At 46.4% G+C, this 19,420-nt stretch overlaps 1 protein-coding gene across 3 annotated transcripts in view; it reads right to left on the bottom strand.

Moving 5' to 3' along the window:
• Positions 1-2,897: 2,897 nt before the first annotated feature.
• The window catches only part of LOC140195614 (TBC1 domain family member 20), a 55,546-nt gene continuing 39,023 nt past the window's right edge, over positions 2,898-19,420 (bottom strand). The window contains exons 8-9 of one of the 3 annotated variants that reach the window (XR_011885530.1): positions 17,109-17,619; positions 2,898-4,102 (exon numbers count right to left, since the gene is read on the bottom strand). Coding sequence is in view for 1 of the 3 variants with exons in the window: in XM_072254264.1 (XP_072110365.1) it covers positions 17,364-17,619 (256 nt within the window). In the remaining 2 variants the exon portion in view is untranslated. Of the gene's footprint in view, positions 4,129-4,633; positions 17,620-19,420 lie in introns of those variants that run through there. The other 2 variants (XR_011885529.1, XM_072254264.1) reach the window with 2 other exon arrangements.

Here is a 19,420-nt window from a genome sequence, read left to right on the forward strand (position 1 = left end):
ACTATATCATAATCATTAATAACAATCTGCACTTTCAATTCATCCACCTTATTACGAATGCTCCTTGCATTGACACACAAAGCCTTCAGGCGCTCTTTTACAACTCTCTTAGCCCTTATACAATTATGCTGAAAAGTGGCCCTTTTTAATGCTTGCCCTGGATTTGTCGGCCTGCCACTTTTACTTTTCTCCATAGTACTTTTTGCTTCTACCCTCACTTTACACCCCTCTGTCTCTTTGCACTGGTTCTCATCCCCCTGTTGTGAACTAACCACCTCACGCCTAGCCTCTTTAATTTGATTCCCACCCCCCCAACCATTCTAGTTTAAAGTCACCTCAGTAGCCCCCGCTAATCTCCCTGCCAGGATATTGGTCCCCCTAGGATTCAAGTGCAACCCGTTCTTTTTGTACAGGTCACGCCTGCGCCAAAAGAGGTCCCAATGATCCAAAAACTTGAATCCCTGCCCCCTGCTCCAATCCCTCAGCCACGCATTTATCCTCCACCTCATCGCATTCCTACTCTCACTGTCGCGTGGCACAGGCAGTAATCCCGAGATTACTACCTTTGCGGTCCTTTTTCTCAACTCCCTTCCTAGCTCCCTATATTCTCCTTTCAGGACCTCATCCCTTTTCCTACCTATGTCATTGGTACCTATATGTACTACGACCTCTGGCTCCTCACCCTCCCACTTCAGGATATCTTGGACACGATCAGAAATATCCCGGACCCTGGCACCAGGGAGGCAAACTACCATCCGGGTCTCTGGACTGCATCCACAGAATCGCCTATCTGACCCCCTTACTATCGAGTCCCCTATCACAACTGCCCTCCTCTTCCTTGCCCTACCCTTCTGAGCTACAGGGCCAGACTCTGTGCCGGAGGCACGGCCACTGTCGCTTCCCCCGGGTAAGCTGTCCCCCCCCCAACAGTACTCAAACAGGAGTACCTGTTGTTAAACTCTGCCATGGACCCCCAAGCCCAGCTGGCGACCATACCCCGTAAAAACCTAGAGCTGCAGAAATGCCAACAGAAGCTCTGAAGACTTCAGCCCTGAGAGTGGAAGGATCTTTGATGGGCTATGCCTTGGAAGTCCACAGATTCACCAACCTCTGACTAAAGTAATTCCTCCTAATCTCTGTTCTAAAGGGACATCCTTTTATTCTGAGGCTGTGCCCTCTGGTGCTGGACTCCCCCACTATAGGAAACATCCTCTCCACATCCACTCTGTCTAGGCCTTTCAATGTTCAATAGGGTTCCATGAGAGCCCCCCCCCCCCCGCCAATAATTCTAAACTCCAGCAAGTACAGACCCAACTCACTGGTGTCAGTGCGATGACATTGCTGCCCATCTTACTGGCACTAATGGGGTCTGATCTGCCCGGGTATGAAGTGACTGGGAATGGGAGGAGCAGGAAGTAGAACAAATGGAGACACCCGGCAGTGTTCATGATTTATTCAGTGTGCAAGTTCATCATAGCCACTGATAACTAGTACAATGCAGAAGTATTAGGCATATATATTTATAGCTAGGGAGCCCAAGACTTTTGCACAGTACTATATTTGTCAATGAACATGGAGCAGAGAATGAGTTTGTACATCTGGAAGGATGTTGGAGAGCCACGGGAGAGGTGTGGGACAGGTGGCAGAGAAGGAGTGCCGGGGGTAGAGTTGGCGTGGATACAGACACACCCAGCCCTGAGGCACCAGACAAGATCATTTGATTCCCAACAATCGGTCTATTGATCCTTACAGAACGTCTCTCTGGTGCTTCCTGTTTTCACCACCACCACCCTTTCCCCTTTTCCCAAATCATGATTCCCCCTCACCCAGCCCCATTCCCACTCTCAGAATCAGGTTTATCATCACTCATGTATGTCATGAAATTTTTTTTTTGCAGCAGCAGCATACACTGCAATACATACAATTACTACAGTACTGTATAAACATCGTAGGCACCCTAGCTGTATATATGTGCCTAAGACTTTTGCTCAGTTCTGTAGTTAGAGGCTCTCTTTCCTCTTTCTCAGAGATCTCCAGCAGGTTGTCTCTTGGCTACCAGCACGGGACTGGAGAACTTACAGGGCAGAAGCTGAATGGTTAGCACAACACTTCACAGCACCAGAAAATTGGGTTCAATTCCCTTCGCTGTCTCTATGGAGCTTGTACATTCTTAGCGTGACAGTGTGGGCTTCCTGAAGGCATAAACACTTCCTCCCACAGCCCAAAGACATACAGCTAGGGTTAATGAGGTGTGGGCAATGCCATGTTGGTGACACAGACATGGCAACACTTGCAAATTCCTTGGTCGTTGTCTCAAGCAACACCTTTCACTGTATGTTTTTGATGTGTGCTGGAACTGGAGGTCATGGGTTAAGGGTGAAAGGTGAAATATTTAACCATAACCCGAAGGTAAACATCTTCTCTCAGGGTGGAGAGAGTGTGGAACACACTGCCAGTGGAAGTGGTGAATGTGGGTTTGATTTCAATGTTTAAGAGAGGTTTGGATTGGTACATGGATGGGAAGGGTACGGAGGGCTATGGTCCGGGTGCAGGTCAATGGGACGAGGCAGAATAATTTTTTGGCGCGGACGACATGGGCTGAAGGACCTGTAATGCTCAGTGACTCCATCTACTGATTAAAATCAGTCATAAGATTATAGAGAATGAAAGCAGATCCTTTGACCAAGATTCCCATCTGACCAGGTCCCATTTGCACGTGTTTGGCCTTTCTTAATGCCATGGATCAATACTATTAAACAAGGGGTCTGTAGAACCCCCTGGTTGCGAGCCCCTGCTTTAAACATTTCCCATCTAGGTACTTGTCCAAGTACCTTTCTTTTTTAAGATTATGAGAACACTGAGTCTTTTATTGTCATTTAGAAATGCATACAAGCATTAAGAAATGATACAATGTTTCTCCAGAGTGATATCACAGAAAACAGGACAAACCAAAGACTAACACTGACAAAACCACTTAATTATAACATATAGTTACAGCAGTGCAAAGCAATACCATAATTTGATGAAGAACAAACCATGGGCACGGTAAATAAAGTCTCAAAAGTCCCCAAGTCAATCGACTCCCAAGTCCCCGATAGCAGGTGGCAAAAGGGAGAAACTCCCTGCCATAAACCTCCAGGCACTGTCAAGCATACACCAGCCAACACTGAGTCCATTCGTCCGAAAACTTCGAGCTTCCGACCAGACTCTCCGATACAGCCTCCCGAGTGCCATCCTCTGCCGAGCGCCTTCGTCCTCTCCCCGGCCGCTGAAACAAGCAAAGCCGAGCATTCGGGGCCTTCTGCTCCGGAGATTCTGGTTACCAGACAGCAGCAGCGGCAGCGAAGCGGGCATTTCAGAAGTTTTCCAGATGTTCCTCTGTACTCTCACATCCATCTCCATCAAATCAGAATTGTGCATGGTCCTCTACTTGACAGATAACAGACATCACCACCGAAGTGGCCGCGCGCGCTGCCCTCGCGTTGCTATCTTCTCCCCCTCCTTTGAAATGCTGTCAATGTTAACGCCTCAGCCACTTCCTCCGCCATCTCATTCTGTCCACCCAGCGTGCTCCACATGAAAAAGTGCAGAGGCTGGTGAGTATTGGGTTGTGGGCAGCCCCCCACCCCCAGCACATTATAGGAGGTTGAACAGTGCAACACCAGAACAGGCCCTTTGCCATGACATTTGTTCTTTTACAGCAGCGGTACATTGCAATACATAATAAAAGGCTATCAATTACAATAAGTACTGAACTGTGCACATGTAGAAAAATACTGTAAAGATGCCTTCAAAACAAATAAAATGTTTTTAAGTGTCAAAGGCATTACTATAAAGAGCAGTATACAGTAAATAACTAAATCAAATCTATATTTGGTGTGACCACCCTTTGATTTAAAAAGGCATCAGTTTTCTTAGGTACACTGCCATGCAGTTTTATATGAAAATCAGCTGGTAGGTTGGTCAAACCATCTTGGAGAACTTGCCACAGTTCTTCTACAGACCTTGGCTTCTGTCTTTCTTACTTCTGTCTCTCCAGGTAATCTCAGACAGCCTCGATGATATTGAGATCCGGGCTCTGTGTAGGCCATACCATCTGAAACTACAAAAGATCTTGGGTGCCTAAGACTGTGTATATTTTTAAAAAAAGAGAAAGAAATAAGTAGTGCGAAATGAGAGGCAAAAATACTGAGGTAATATTCATGGGTTCATTATTCATTCAGAAATCTGATGGCAGAGGGGAAGAAACTTTGTCAAACCAATTAAATTAATAATCAAATGGCAAACTAATCTAATCCTTTCTGTCTACACAATGTCCATATCCTTCCATTTTCTTCACATTCATCTGCCTGTCTAAACATCTCTTAAAAATCCTCTTGGACTGCGTTCAATTTAACAGCAGAGAATATACACGGTTTACAACCTCAAATCCTTACTCTCCACAGACAAACACGACACAGAAGAAAAACACAAAAAAAATGACAGAAAATGTTACAACCCAAAAGCCCCCCCTCACACACCAGCAGCAAAAGCATCGACCCTTCTCACCCCCTCCCCTCCTCCCCATCCCTTCCAGCAAAAGCATCAACCCTTCCCCCACCCCACCCTGCAAGCAATAGCAAAGTCCCTAAAGAGACCATGATCTGGAGTCCATCCCAACACTTCAACATCTCTCTCTAACGAGGGACAGAGAGATATCGCTCCTGCAGCAGACGAGAGGGGGAGATCGGAAAATGACACATTTTACTGTATGTTTTAATATCCACATGACAAATAAAGCTAACCCTTAACTTCAGCATCCAGTTCAGGTCAACGAGCATAGGACAAGAATGCTGACTTCACTGATGCTGAGCAGCCAAGCAGTTTGTGTTCTGTATTCTCAGCTCATTACAGAATCGCAAACCTTTTTGTTTGTAAATTCACTGGAGATCACAATTACAGAGCCTACCTTCTTATCAGGAAGACCAAGGAGAACTGGGTCAGCTGCAACACTATCCCAAACTGGGCTCGTTTTAGTGCTTGGAAATGCCAGCCAACGATACTGATCTTGACACGATGCTTCGAGAAGGCAGCATAGGGTCATAAAACACTACAGCGCTGTAACTGCCCTTCGGCCCCTCTAGTCCATACTGAACTATTAATATAGCTAGCCCAGTGCCATGATCCCAGACCATAGCCCTCATACTCCTCCCATCCTTGTACCTATCCAAATTTCTCTTAAATGGTGAAATAAAACTCACATCCACCACTTTCACTGGCAGCTTGTTCCACATGCACACTACCCTTTGAGTGAAGGTCCTGCTCCAATATTTCACCTTTCACCCTTAACCCATAACCTGTAGTTCTAATCTCACCCCACCTCAGTGGAAGAAGCCTGCTTGCATTTACTCTAGGTCTATCCCTCAGATTTTTGTATACTTCTATTCTCTAGAGTGTAGAAGAATAAGGAGAAGTTTGATCAAGTCCTAACCTATTCAACCTTTCCCTACAACTCAGGTCCCCAATTCCTGGCAAAATCCTTGTAAATTTTCTTTGCACTGTTTCCAGCAGGACATGCCCTCTTCTCATTACAACCACCCCTGAGGTGGTACAAGAACCTTAAGGTGCACATTCTACATTTTAGACACAGCCTTCTCCCCTCTGCCATCAGACTTCTGAATAGTACATGAACCCATGACCACTTCTGCACTATTTTGTTCTTTTTGCACTTGTTTTATACTGTTCCTGTAATTTATAGTATTTTTTATGTATTGCATGGTACTGCTACCCCAAAACAACAAATGTCATGACGTATGCCAGTGCTAACAAATCTGATTCTGAATGAACAGCAAGCTTTGGGGTCATCTTGCAAGGGAAACCACAGCAAGCTATATTACACGGGAGAAAGACGGAAGCTTTAAGCTCATCAGTGAATTAAAGCGGTTGAATTTCCGGTGAAAGAAGTGACTGAGGCATTGGTGAGAAGGCAGAAGTAGTTCCTTTTCCGTCGATCTTCACTCCCTTATCACCACGGCAGACACCAGCAATAGGGATTTAACAACTAGGAATAAGCCTGGCAGCAATGCAAATCCAGTAGGCAAGGGAACAGCGGAGGAAAAGCTAAGTTAGGCCAGAGCATACACAGTGAATGGATGTGTTGTGAATAGAAAAATATGGGGAAGCGGGGTACAAGTATATAATCCCCTGCAAGTCTTTGCTAGATCACTAGCAAATTTCTACAGATGCACTATGGAGAGCATTTTCACTGGTTGCATCACTGTCTGGTGTGGAGGCTCCAATGCACAGAATCAGACAAAGCTGCAGAGAGTTATAAACTCAGCCAACTCCATCATGGGCACTAGCTTCCCCAGTATAGAGAACAACAAAAGGAGGGAGAAGATGGTGGCGCAATGCAGCACGCGCAGCCGTTCCGAATGATATTGTAATGTGTTAACTAGGGGGCCGTGCACAATCCGGATTTGATGGAGACAGCCGTGAGAAGGACAGAGGAACACCTGGAGTAACTTCTGAAATGCCTGCTTCGCTGCCGCTGCTACTATGCAATCAAGAATCTCCGGGGACAAAGGCCCCCCAATCCTCGGCTTTGCCTATTGCCGGGGCTGGGGTCAAAGCACTCAGCAGAGATGGTGCTCGGTGTTGGAGAGCTGGTCGGAGGCTTGGAGTTTTCGGACGGACTCTGAGTTGGACTGTGGTTGGATGCTTCTGGGATGCTACATCAGCAAGTTGGCGGCGCTGGAGGTTTACCGTCTGTGAGAGATGATGGGACTTTCGAGAGACTTTGAGACTTTACTGTGCTGTGGTCCATTCTTATCAAATTACAGTATTGCTTTGCACTGTTGTAACTATGTTATAATTATGTGGTTTTTATTAGTTTTTAAGTCGGTTTGTCATGTTTTTCCGTGATATCATTCTGGAAAAACATTGTATCATTTCTTAATGCATGCATTACTAAATGACAATAAAAGGGGACTGTGTGTCCTCATAATCTAAACTTCAAGAGGTGATGCCTCAAAGACTCCATCTGTCAATGAGGAACCCCATCACCCAGGACATGCCTGCTTTTCTTGCTACCATTGAGGAGGTACAAGAGCCTGAAGAGACACACAACTTTCCAGGAACAGCTCCTTCCCCTCTGCCATCAGATTTCTGAATGGACAGTGAACTCATGTACACCATCTCAATATTTTTGCTCTATTTTTGCACTACGAAAATGTTTAATTTTTATCATTTATAATTTTTTTATTATGTATTGAAAAGTACTACTATCACAAAATACCACATTTCATGTCATACAGAATGCCAATGATATTAAACCAGATTCTGATTCTTATGGGGTGACACAGGTAGATAGAATGGTGAGGGGTGGTTTACCTTCTCCATTAGCTCCCTTTTGGAAAGCGCTAAACAAAAACTTCATACTGTCTTAAAAGTTTCTGCCCCCCTGCCCCCTGGCATTTAATTTTATCAACCATTCCAGTTACCTCTCACCCCCTTCCATCTATTCCCTCAGTCACTGCACTGTAAACACTTTCATTATGCTGTTTACACTGCAAATGCTGGTACTTGTGTATATGTCATCCCTATGGGTACTTAACCTCTAACTTCATCTTTTTATACAATTCTTTCTTCATAATTTTTTTTTTAAATAGCATGCCATGCCAACAGACCACAGCAAATTCCTAACCCAGTGGATTCCGGATTGGGACACATCAGGACCAATACGTTTTGGCCAATTAAGCAGCTGCCCCAATCAGCCAAAGTTTCGTGGAAATAATTGAAAAGGTATAAACAAAAAAGACAAACTACCATTTAACTGAGTAACAAATTATGTAATTAAATACAGAACAAATTAGACCACCATCAATACTACAGTACTATTAAACTGTATTAGCTCATAATTCATCCGAGGAATTCATCCAGTGTACACTGCCACATTTTTTGTTTGACTGTAAATGAACAAAATCAGCACAGACACCTGGTGCTGATAATGGACTGACTTCATACAATGCTGTTAACAATTGCATCCTCCAAATCTTCATTTTCATTGTAACAATCAAGATGATTGTTGATACTTTCAAATTCTTTGTTGTTCCCAACTTGATGTTATGAAACCATTTCATTTTCACTCCCCACCTTCTCACCAACTATCAATGAACACAAACACACACACACACACACACACATCTGGCACTGTGGGAAAAACTGTTCACTCCAAGCATGATGTAGTGTTTAATAGTCACACAAGGTCATGCAACTAACACTAGTTATAAACTGTTCAACAACAGTCATTTGTCCCAATTAAGTGGCATAGTGGCCCAAATTAACGAAGGGAATCCTGGTTATTTTCTGCATTAGTTTTTGTTCTTTAAGAGTTGTATAAGAGTTTAAGAGTTTTGTTCCTTAAGCCGCTGTCCCAATTAACTGTAACCGTACTGCAGCTCCACTGTAAATGTAAATGAATGTGGTGAATGAAGTCGATCCTTTATCCTGGCGGGATGGTGGTTAGCACAACACTTTACAGTACCAGTGACCTGGATTCAACTCCCGCTACTGTCTGTAAGGAGTTGGTACGTCCGCCCTGTGATTGCGTGGGTTTCCTCCCACAGTCCAAAGGTATACCAGTCGGAGGTTAATTGATCGTGGCAAGTTGCTCCACTGATCAGTGTTTCTATTTCACACTGTATCTCAATAAATAAATAATTCCTTGGTATGTGTGCCTTCATTGGCCATGGCAAATGTACAGGCTATACCCCACTCATGCAGAAGACTTTGGGTGAAACTCAGACGAAAATTCTGGAGCTGGGTCCCTAAGGCAGTCCTACATGGAGTTGAGCACTGACTGACATTTCCTGTGATGCTGCTGGTGGCAAACTGTAGCGGTCTCTCTGCCCTTTTGTATTCATCAGCTGTGGGGAAAGAGCAAGCCTGTTACATGGGCAACAGCTTGCTCTCCATATTGCACTGCCCTGGCTCGCATATCGCGTAGACAACATCCATGGTCAACTTCGACCAATGGAAACCCGGGGATCCACAACTGTAACTGAGCTACTCTTCAATTACCTACAGGATATACATTTACAGTACAAAAGCCAACAGTACTTCCCAAAGAAAATCTTCTGATGCTGGATATCAACGTAATACACACACTATACTGGAGGAACTCAGCAGGCCAGGCACCATTTATTACCACCACCATCTAGATGAATGAGAACAGCAGATACCTGGAAAATTCTCCAAGTCACCCACCATCCTAACTTGGAAACATATCACCATTCCTTCATTGTGGCTGGGTCAAAATCATGGAATTCCCTCTCTAACAGCACTGTGGGTATAACTACACCTCAGGGACTGCAGCAGTTCAAGGCGGCAGCTCATCACCACCTTCTCAAGGGCAACTAGGGATGGGCAATAAATGCCAGCTTCACATCCCATAAATGAATAAAAAACAAAAAAATCTATGGAAAAACATACAGTCAACATTTGGGCCAAGACCCTTCATCAGGATGAAGGTTTACTCTTTTCCATAGATGTTGCCTGGCCTGCTGAGTTAGACCACAAGACTCTAAGACATAGGGGTAGAATTAGGCCATTTTGGCCTATCCAGTCTGCTCAGCCATTCAATCACAGCTGATCCTTTTTTTCCTCCTCCTCAGCCCCTCTCTCCAGCCTTCACCCTGTAACCTTTGATGCCGTGTCCAAACAAGAACCTATCAAGCTCTGCCTTGAACAACCTGGCCTGTGGTAACAAATTCCGCAAATTCACCAACCTCCGGCTAAAGAAATTTCTCATCTGTTTTAAATGGATGCCCCTCTATCGTGAGGCTGTGCCCTCTTGTCCTAGACTCCCTCACCATGGGAAACATCCTTTCCACATCTACTGTCTAGGCCTTTCAACATTTGAAAGGTTTCATTGAGATCCCCCCTCATCCTTCTAAATTCCAGCCAGTACAGACCCAGAGCTATCAAACGTTCTTCGAATGATAACCCTTTCATTCTTGAAATCATCCTTGTGAACCTCCTCTGAACCCTCTCCAATGCCAACACATCTTTTCTAAACTGAGTTGTCCAAAACTGTTCACAACACTCCAGGTGAGGCCTCACCAGTGCCTTATAAACCTCAGCATCACAGCTCTACTCTTGTATTCTAGACCTCTTGAAATGAATGCTAACATTGCATTTATCTTTCTCATCACCAACTCTACCTGCAAGTTAACCTTTAGGGTGTTTTGCACAAGGACTCCCAAGTCCCTTTGCATCTCAGATTTTTGGATTTTCTTCCTGCTTAGAAAATAGTCTGCACATTTATTTCTACTACCAAAGTGCATGACCATGCATTTTTCTCAACATTGTATTTCATTTGCCACCTTCTTGCCCATTCTCCTAATTTGTCTATGTCCTTCTGCAGCCTGTTTCCTCAACACTACCTGCCCCCTTCCACCAATCTTCGTTCATCTGCTAACTTGGCAAGAAGGCCATCTATTCCATCATCTAAATCATTTATGTACAGCACAAAAAGAAGTGGTCCCAACACCAACCGCTGAGGAACACCACTAGTCAATGGCAGCAAACCAGACAAGGATCCTTTTATTCCCACTTGCTGCCTCCTACCAATCAACCAATACTCAAACCATGCCAGTAACTTTCCTGTAATATCATGGGCTCTTAACTTGGTAAGCAGCCTCATGTGTGCCACCTTGTCAAAGGCCTTCTGAAAGTCTAAATATTGTCCTGTGTTACCAAGTACACCATAACCTCATCCTTATCAATTGACTCCAACATCTTCCCACCGAGGTCAGGCTAACTAGGCTATAATTTCCTTTCTGCTGCTTTCCTCCTTTCTTAAAGAGTGGAGTGACATTTGCAATTTTCCAGTCCTCTGGCACCATGCCAGAGTCCAGTGATTTTTTTAAAGATCATTACTCGTGCCTCCACAATGCCTATTGCTACCTCCAGCATTTTGCATGTAGTACTTTATAAAGCACTGGTGAGGTCTCAGTTGGAGTATCGTGAGCGTTTTGGGCCCCTTATCTTAGAAAGAATGTGCTGAAACTGGAGAGGGTTTGAAGGATGTTCATGAAAATTATTGCAGGATTGTCCTACGAAGAGTGTTTGATGGCTCTGAGCCTGTATTCACTAGGGGTGACCTCATTGAAACCTATCGAATGGTGAAAGGCCTTGATTGAGTGGATGTGGAAAGGATGTTTCCTATGGTGGTGGCGTCTAAGACCAGAGGGCACAGCCTGAGAATAGAGGGGTGTCCTTTTAGAACAGAGATGAGAAGGAATTTCTTTAGCTAGAGAGTAGCGAATCTGTGGAATTCTTTACCACAGGCAGCTGTGGAGGCCAAGTCTTCATGTATATTTAAGGCAGAGGTTGATAGATTCTTGATCGGTCAAGGCATGAAGGGACACAGGGAGAAAGCAGGAGATTGGGGCAGAGGGGAGCAGAGCTGACTTGATGGGCCAAATGGCCTAATTCTGCTCCTATATCTTATGGTACTTCCCAAGTCTACAACCTGCACCTCCAAACTCTCTTCCAAGATGCACACCCGCCTGACTTTCCTTCAATGGAACCTCCTACGCACTGTGGGAACAACCCACACACCTGGACTGCAGTGTTTCATAAGAGGCAACTTCTTCCAAGGAAAGAGACAACTTTTTAAAAAATTATTTTAAAGCTACAGCACAATAGCAGGCCCTTCTGGCCAACAAGCCCGCACCGCCAAATTCACCCAATTAATTTACTAACCACAACACAGTAGTGTAGCAGTAGCACAATGCAACTCCACCTGGGGTGTCAGTGTTCAGAATTTAACTCCTGTATCCTCTGTAGGGAGTTAGTACATCCTCCCCATGGAATGCATGGATTTCCTCTGGGTGCTCTAGTTTCATCCCACAGTCCAAAGGCATTGGTCATAGTAAATTAACCTGTGATGAGGTTAGGCTGGGCTCGTTAGCCTTGGTTGGCAGCCAGCCTAGGAGAAGGACAACTCTGAATCCAGACCTGGGCAGGTGGGGCTCGTTAGCCTTGTCAGGCCATCCACCGCGGAGGAGGACACTCCGACGTAACTCCTGCGTTCCGAGGGCCTCGCTGTCACCGTCCCAGCTTGCTAGGCTATGGCAGATGAACCCTGGGTGTATAGGGTGGGGCCAGTACCGCGCACACTGCACTCCACCTAATATACCATCGCGCAGGCTGAAGGACACGTCCACGTCTACAACCATCCTCCCCGACCATTTATCAAGCCCTGCAGTGATGGGAAAGCAGTGAAAATGGCAGGTGGAAGACGACACTGGAAGCCACAGTTCTGATCCTGCGTGCAGGCGGTTCAGGGGTATGGGTCATCTGATGTTGATCCCAGAGATGACAATATCATTCGGCAGCACCTTGAATGACCAAGCAGCCTTCTCTCGGGACAGCACTGCTTGCTCCACACGGAGAGGGGCTAGAAAAGGTGGCCTAACCAAAGCTCGTTTCCATTTCCCCCAGTTGGCTAGCCGCGGTCAACGGGCATCCTCAAATGCGGTCGAACAACAACAAAAAAGAAAAGGTACACATCTGCCTCACAAGGAGTGCAAGGACTAAAGCTCGCATGCTGGAACATCAGAACCATGCTCAATACAGCAAACAGTGGTCGCTCAGAACGACGATGCGCTCTAATTGCGCATGAACTTTCAAGACTGAATGTCGACATCGCTGCTCTCAGTGAAGTCCGCTTCCCAGAGGAAGGCAACCTTCAAGAACATGGCACTGGCTACACCCTCTACTAGTCAGGCAAGCCAGAGACTGAGAGTCGCCTTTCTGGCATTGGCTTTATGGTCAGGAACTCCACTGCCTCCAAACTTGAAAAATTGCCAATGGGCCACTCCAGCCGCATCATCTCCATGCGCCTCCCACTTCGAACCAAGCAGCATGCCACATTCTTCAGCGTGTACGCCCCCACTCTTCAAGCAGATCCTGCAGAAAAGGTCAAGTTTTCCACTGATCTGCACAACCTCGTACGGAACGTCCCTGCAGACGACAAGATCTTCATCCTTGGCGACTTCAATGCCAGAGTAGGCCATGATTCAGAAGCCTGGAAAGGAGTACTTGACAGACATGGTGTTGGAAACTGCAACGACAACGGGCGCCTTCTGTTAGAGTTTTGCGTGGAGCAACAACTCACCATCACTAACACCATTTTCCAGCAGAAAGACAGTCTGAAGACAACCTGGATGCATCCTCGGTCCAAGCATTGGCACCTCATAGACTACATCTTGGTGCGCCAGAGAGACCTTCGGGATGTCTTACTCACCCGAGTGATGCCCAGTGCAGAGTGTCATACGGACCACCGGCTCGTCCGCTGCAAACTCAGTCTCCATTCCAAACCCAAGCCAAAGAGAGGAGGCACTCCAAGGAAGGAGTTTCAGGTTGGCAACCTCCAGTCAGCTGAAGTGAAAGCTGACTTTTAGACGAATCTTCAGTCGAGGCTTCAGGATCCCAGTTTCCCTACCAATTCCTCTTCAGAAGTGCTTTGGGACACCTAAAAACCACCATCCTGCAAACCTCTGAAGTAGTCCTAGGGTTTTCCACAAAGAAGAACAAGGATTGGTTCGATTTAAAAACAACCAGGAGATCCAAGAATTGCTGGCGAAGAGGAGATCCGCCCACCAAGTGCACCTTGCTCAGCCATCTTGTCCTGATAAGAAAGCAGCCATCCGCTTTGTATGCAGCAACCTCCAGCACAAGTTTCGAGAGATTCAGAATGTGTGGTGGACCAACCTTGCAAAGAGAACTCAGCTTTGCGCAGACACCGGTGACTACAAAGGGTTTTATGAATCCCTGAGAGCGGTGTACGGTCCTTCGCACCAGGTCCAGAGTCCCTTGCGCAGTGCAGATGGTCAGGCGCTCTTCACAGACAAGGCGTCCATCCTGAACCGGTGGTCGGAACATTTCCAGACTCTCTTCAGCGCCAACCACATGGTCCAAGACTCATCAATTCATCACATCCCACAACAGCCAGAGAAAACAAAACTGGACAAAATTCCAACCCTAGAAGAGACAGTCAAGGCCACAGAGCAGCTGAAAAGTGGCAAGGCAGCGGGAGTTGATGGAATCCCACCTGAGATTTGGAAGCATGGGGGCTCAGCATTACACACCAAACTCCATGAGTTCTTTGTCTGCTGTTGGGAACAAGGTAAGCTACCACAAGACCTCCCTGATGCAGTCATCATTGCCCTGTGTAAGAACAAGGGGGAAAAGTCCAACTGATCCAACTACCGGCAGATAACTCTGCTCTCTATCCCAGGAAAAATCCTCGCAAGAGTACTCCTGAACAGATTGGTGCCCATCATTGCAGAAGAACACCTCCCAGAGAGCCAGTGTGGCTTCAGAGCCAACAGGAGCACCACCACCATGGTATTTGTTCTCAGGCAGCTCTGAGAGAAATGTAGGGAACAGAACAAGGGATTGTATGTGACGTTTGTTGACCTTACCAAAGCGTTTGACACCGTGAGCAGGGAAGGTCTGTGGCAAATCGTGGAACTAGGATGCCCCCTGAAGTGTCATGGTCATCCAGCTACATGAAGATCAGCGTGGCCAAGTCAGAACAAACAATGACCTCTCAGAACCCTTCCTAATAGGCAACGGAGTAAAGCAAGGCTGCGTCCTCACGCCGACTCTCCATCTTCTTCATGATGCTTGAAAGGGCCACAGAAGACCTTGATGACGAGGACAGTGTCTACATCTGATACTGCAATGAAGGCAGCCTGATTACAGTCCCACACTCATCCGAGAGCTACTCTTCACAGACGATTTTGCCCTTGTTGCCCACACAGAGACAGCCCTGCAGCGTATAACATCCTGCTTCGCAGAGGCTGTCGAGCTCTTCAGACTGGAAGTCAGCTTGAAGACAGAAGTTCTCCATCAGCCCGCACCTCAGGAAGATTACCACCCTCCCCACATCACCATCAGTGAGGTAGAGCTGAAGACAGTCCACCAGTTCAGCTACCTGGGGTGCACCATCTCGTCAGATGCCAAGATCAACAAGGAGATTGACAACAGACTGGCAAAGGCAAACAGCACATTCAGCAGGCTGTACAAAAGAGTCTGGAACAACAAGCATTTGAAGAAAGGCACAAAGATCAGCGTATACAGAGCCGTTGTACTGACCACCCTCCTGTATGGCTCCAAGTCGTGGGTCACCTACTGTCACCACCTACAACTCCTTGAGTGTTTCCACCAGCGCTGCCTCCACACCATCCTCAACATCCACTGGAGTGACTTTGTCACCAACATCGAAGTCCTCGAACAGGAGGAGGTCACCAGCATCGAGGCCATGCTGTTGAAGACGCAGCTGCGCTGAGCAGGGCACGTCTTCAGGATGGAGGATCATTGCCTGCCTGAGATTGTGCTGTATGGCCAACTCTCCACTGGCCACTGTGACAGAGGGGCACCAAAGAAGAGGTACAAGGACTCTCTGAAGAAATCCCTTGGTGCCTGTCACATTGACCATCGCCAATGACCAATCTAGCCTCCAATCGCGAGGCCTGGCGACACACCATTCATCAGTCTGTCTCCTCCTTCAAGAATGCACGCAAGGCTGGCATTGAGGACAAAAGAAGAAGGAGGAAGAACCATGACACAGCAGCGCCAAATCCAGAACAGAATTTCCCTTGCAGCCACTATGGCCGGACCTGCCTGTCCCGTATCGGCCTCGTCAGCCACCAGCGAGCCTGTAGAAGACGTGAGCAGCCCCTCCCTAAATCTTCGTTCGCGAAGCCAAGCCATGATGAGGTTAGGTTTAAGTTGTGAGGAAAATACTGGAGAAATGGGTTGAGAGGAATAATTAATCAGTCATGATCGAATGGTGGAGCAGACTCGATGGGCTGAATAGCCTAATTCTGCTGCTATATCTTATGGTCCAATAACACTAAAATTTTCCCATTGTACCTGTAACTCACTGTACTTGTGCAAAATATCTTGAGGATAAAATATTTAATAATGTTTAACATATAAACTAACTGAGAACCTCTCAACCTCCGTTTTAAAAATACCCAATGACTTGGCTTCCACAGCCACTGATGGAAATGAATTCCACAGATTCACTACCTTCTGGCTAAAGAATTTCCTTCTCATCTGTATTCTAAAGGGGCGCCATTGTATTCTGAGGCTGTGCCCTTTGGTCCTAGACTCCCTGGCTATTGGAAACACCCTCTCCACATCCACACTATCGAGCCTTTCAATATTCAGTATGCTAAACTAAACCCCCTTTCTCACACAAAGAAGCAGGAACGGCTCCATGTAATAAATGTCCACTAAATCACGTGTGGGTACATGAAATAAAACAAAAAATGTTGGAATCACACAACAGGTCTGGCAGCATCTGTGGAAAGAAGAACAGAATCAAAGGAGAGGAACAAACAGTTGACGTCGTGGGCCAAGATGTTTCATTAGGACTGAAAAGGAAGGAGGAAGCCCTTCTTTTTTTTCCATTAGCTTAAAGATAAAACATGGAACAGGCCCTTTTCCAGAGCCGCACCATCCAGAGACCCACCTACTTAACTTTAGGCTAATAAAAGGACAATTGACAATGACCAATTAACCTACTAACTGGGGAATGTGGGAGAAAACCGGACCGCCCACTTGTGTCAGGGGAGAACATACAAACTCCTGACAGATGTCACCAGGGTTGAACTCTGACACCGGGCTGTAATAGTGTCATGCTAACCGCTATCCTACTATGGCACCCTCTCCAGTCCTGCTGAAGGGGCTCAGCCCAAAAGGTCGACTGTTTATTCCCCTCCATAGATGCTGCCTGACCTGCTGAAGCTCCACCATTTTGTGTGTGTTGCTCTGGATTTCCAGCATCTGCAGACTCTCTTGTGCAATGGAAGAGATTCAATGTCCAAGACATTAACTCTGTTTCTCCACCCACAGATGCAGCCCAACCTTTCATCCAAAATTTTCTTATAATCCAACATCTAACAGTTTTTGATTAACACTTAGTGCTTGTAAACGGAAAATAGCTCCCCATTGCCCAACGCAGAGAAAAGTGCTTTTGGCTTTAAAATTTCTTAAGTTCTCCTTGGCCAAACAAGATACCCATGGAACAGAAAAGACCACTCTACCCTTTGTGTTCATGCTAGTCCATGTGGGAGGAGGAGGTGGTAAGTGGGCCAATTTCCAAAGATGGGCTGCGAAAATGGCTAGTTCTGTGATGGTCTCAGCTGAGATCGGAAAGCCCCATATCTTGCCTCTGCCGCACTCGGGCCTTTGGCACACTGCACCACGTGGCTGCGGTCTGTCTGTCTGTCTCTCTCTCTCTCTCTCTCCTGGTTCAGCAGAATGCCTGCCTGCGACGAGTGCGTCCAAAACGCCAGTGGCTATGGAAACAGCTGAAAGACAAACTCTGGCGCCCACTCCATCGCCGTGTTCACCACGGCCAAAGCAGCTGCTCCCAGCGTGGCTGTGAGTCCCCACACTGCCATCTTCACCAGCTGGTTGGCCCCTGTTGGAGCCGGTGCCTTGGCATAGCTGGGTGACAGGCGAGCTCTCTCCCTGGACTGTTTGTAGAGCACGGCATCAGGGCGCTGCTGGGATGTTGCTAGCTGGAAGTCCTGGAAAGTGCTGATGGTGACACTGTGGAGGCAGAAGAACAGCAGTCAGTGACAGGGGAAAAGACGACGGGCTAAATAGCCTAAATCTGCTCCTATGCCTTATGGCCTAGAAGCCAAAGGCCATACTCTCAACAGCAGATCTAAAACCTTTCAGAACACTGCCCAGTTGTGGAATTTGCCAGGACAATACCAGGGAATTGTTCATTACTATCACACATACCAAGATACAGTGGAAAGCTTGTCCTGCACACTGTTCACACAGATCAAATCATTACATTGCATTGAGGTCGTACAAAGTAAAACAATAACAGAATGCAGAATAAAGTGCAAAAGCTAGAGAGAAAGGATTATTGGAACCTCTTCTGCAGTGGGAGGACCTGCAAAAGAGGGACAGGTTGCACCCGAACTGGAGGGGAACCAACAGCTCAGCACTTAATACAATCATTCCTACAGTACTGATCAAAAAGCTCCAAAGCCAGCACCTCTGTACCACTCACTCTCTTCAACTGGATCCTCAACTTTCTCACCAGAAGATAAGTCTACGCAGATCGGAAATAACATGTCCATCTGCTGACAACCAACACCGGTGTACGTCAAGGATCTGTGCTTAGCCCACTAGTCTATTCTCTCTACACTCATGACTGTGTGGCTTGGAACAGCTCAAATGCCATCTCTATATTTGCTGACAACACAACTATTGTTGGCAAAATTTCAGATTGTGATAAGAGGATATACAGGAGTGAGATAGATCAGCTCATCACGTGGTGTCACAGCAAAAACCTTGCACTCAACATCAGTAAGGCCAAGGAACTGACTGTGCACTTAAGGAAGGGGAAGTCGAGGGAACACACACCAGTCCTCAGAGGGATCAGAAGTGGAAAGGGTGAGTAAATTCAAGTTCCTGGGTGTCATAGGGGCCGTGGACAATTCTGATTTGATGGAGACAGACGTGAAAGCACAGAGGAACATCTGGAGAAATTTCTGAAACGCAGGTTCGCTGCTGTTGTTACTGCGCGATCGAGAATCTTCCAGAGGGAAAGCCCCAAAATCCCCGGCTTTGCCTGCTGTTGGCGACCGAGCTTGAGGTCGAATCGTTCAGGTAGAGATGGTGCTCGGTACTCAGTATCGGAGAGCTGATCAGAGGCTCGAAGTTTTTAGATGACTCGGAGTCGGACCGTGGTCGGGTATGGCAGAGAGAGTTTTTCTTCCTTCTCCTGTCTGCGTGAGATGTGGGACATTTGAGAGACTTTTGAACTTTTTTTACTGTGCCATGGACTGTTCTTCATCAAGTTATGGTATTGTTGCACTGTTGTAACTATATGTTATAATTATGTGGTTTTGTTAGTTTTTTCAGTCTTGGTCTATCCTGAGTTTTGTGATATCACACCGGAGGAAATATTGTGTAATTTCTTAATGCACGCATTACTAAATGACAATAAAAGAGGACTGCGTGTCTTCATAATCATAATCAACATCTCTGAGAATCTATCCTGGGACTAACATATCAATTCAGTTACAAAGAAGGTACAATAGCTGCTATGTTTCATCAGGAGTTTGAAGAGAATTGGTATGTCACCAAAGTTACTCACTAAGTTCTACAGATGTACCGTGGAGAGCATTCTAACTGTCTGCATCACTGTCTGGTATGGAATGCAGGGGCACTGCACAGGATCGAAAAGAGCTGCAGGAAGTTGTAAATTCAGTCAGCTCCATCATGGGCTCTAGCCTCCCCAGCATCCAGGCCATCACCAAGCAGTGATGCCTCAAAAACCAGCATGAAGGTGGGCAAGTCCAGGGGGCCTGTTGGGATATACCCCAGGTTA

This window comes from Mobula birostris, chromosome 3 (genome assembly GCF_030028105.1).
Source record: "Mobula birostris isolate sMobBir1 chromosome 3, sMobBir1.hap1, whole genome shotgun sequence".
NCBI classification, from domain to species: Eukaryota; Metazoa; Chordata; class Chondrichthyes; order Myliobatiformes; family Myliobatidae; genus Mobula; species Mobula birostris.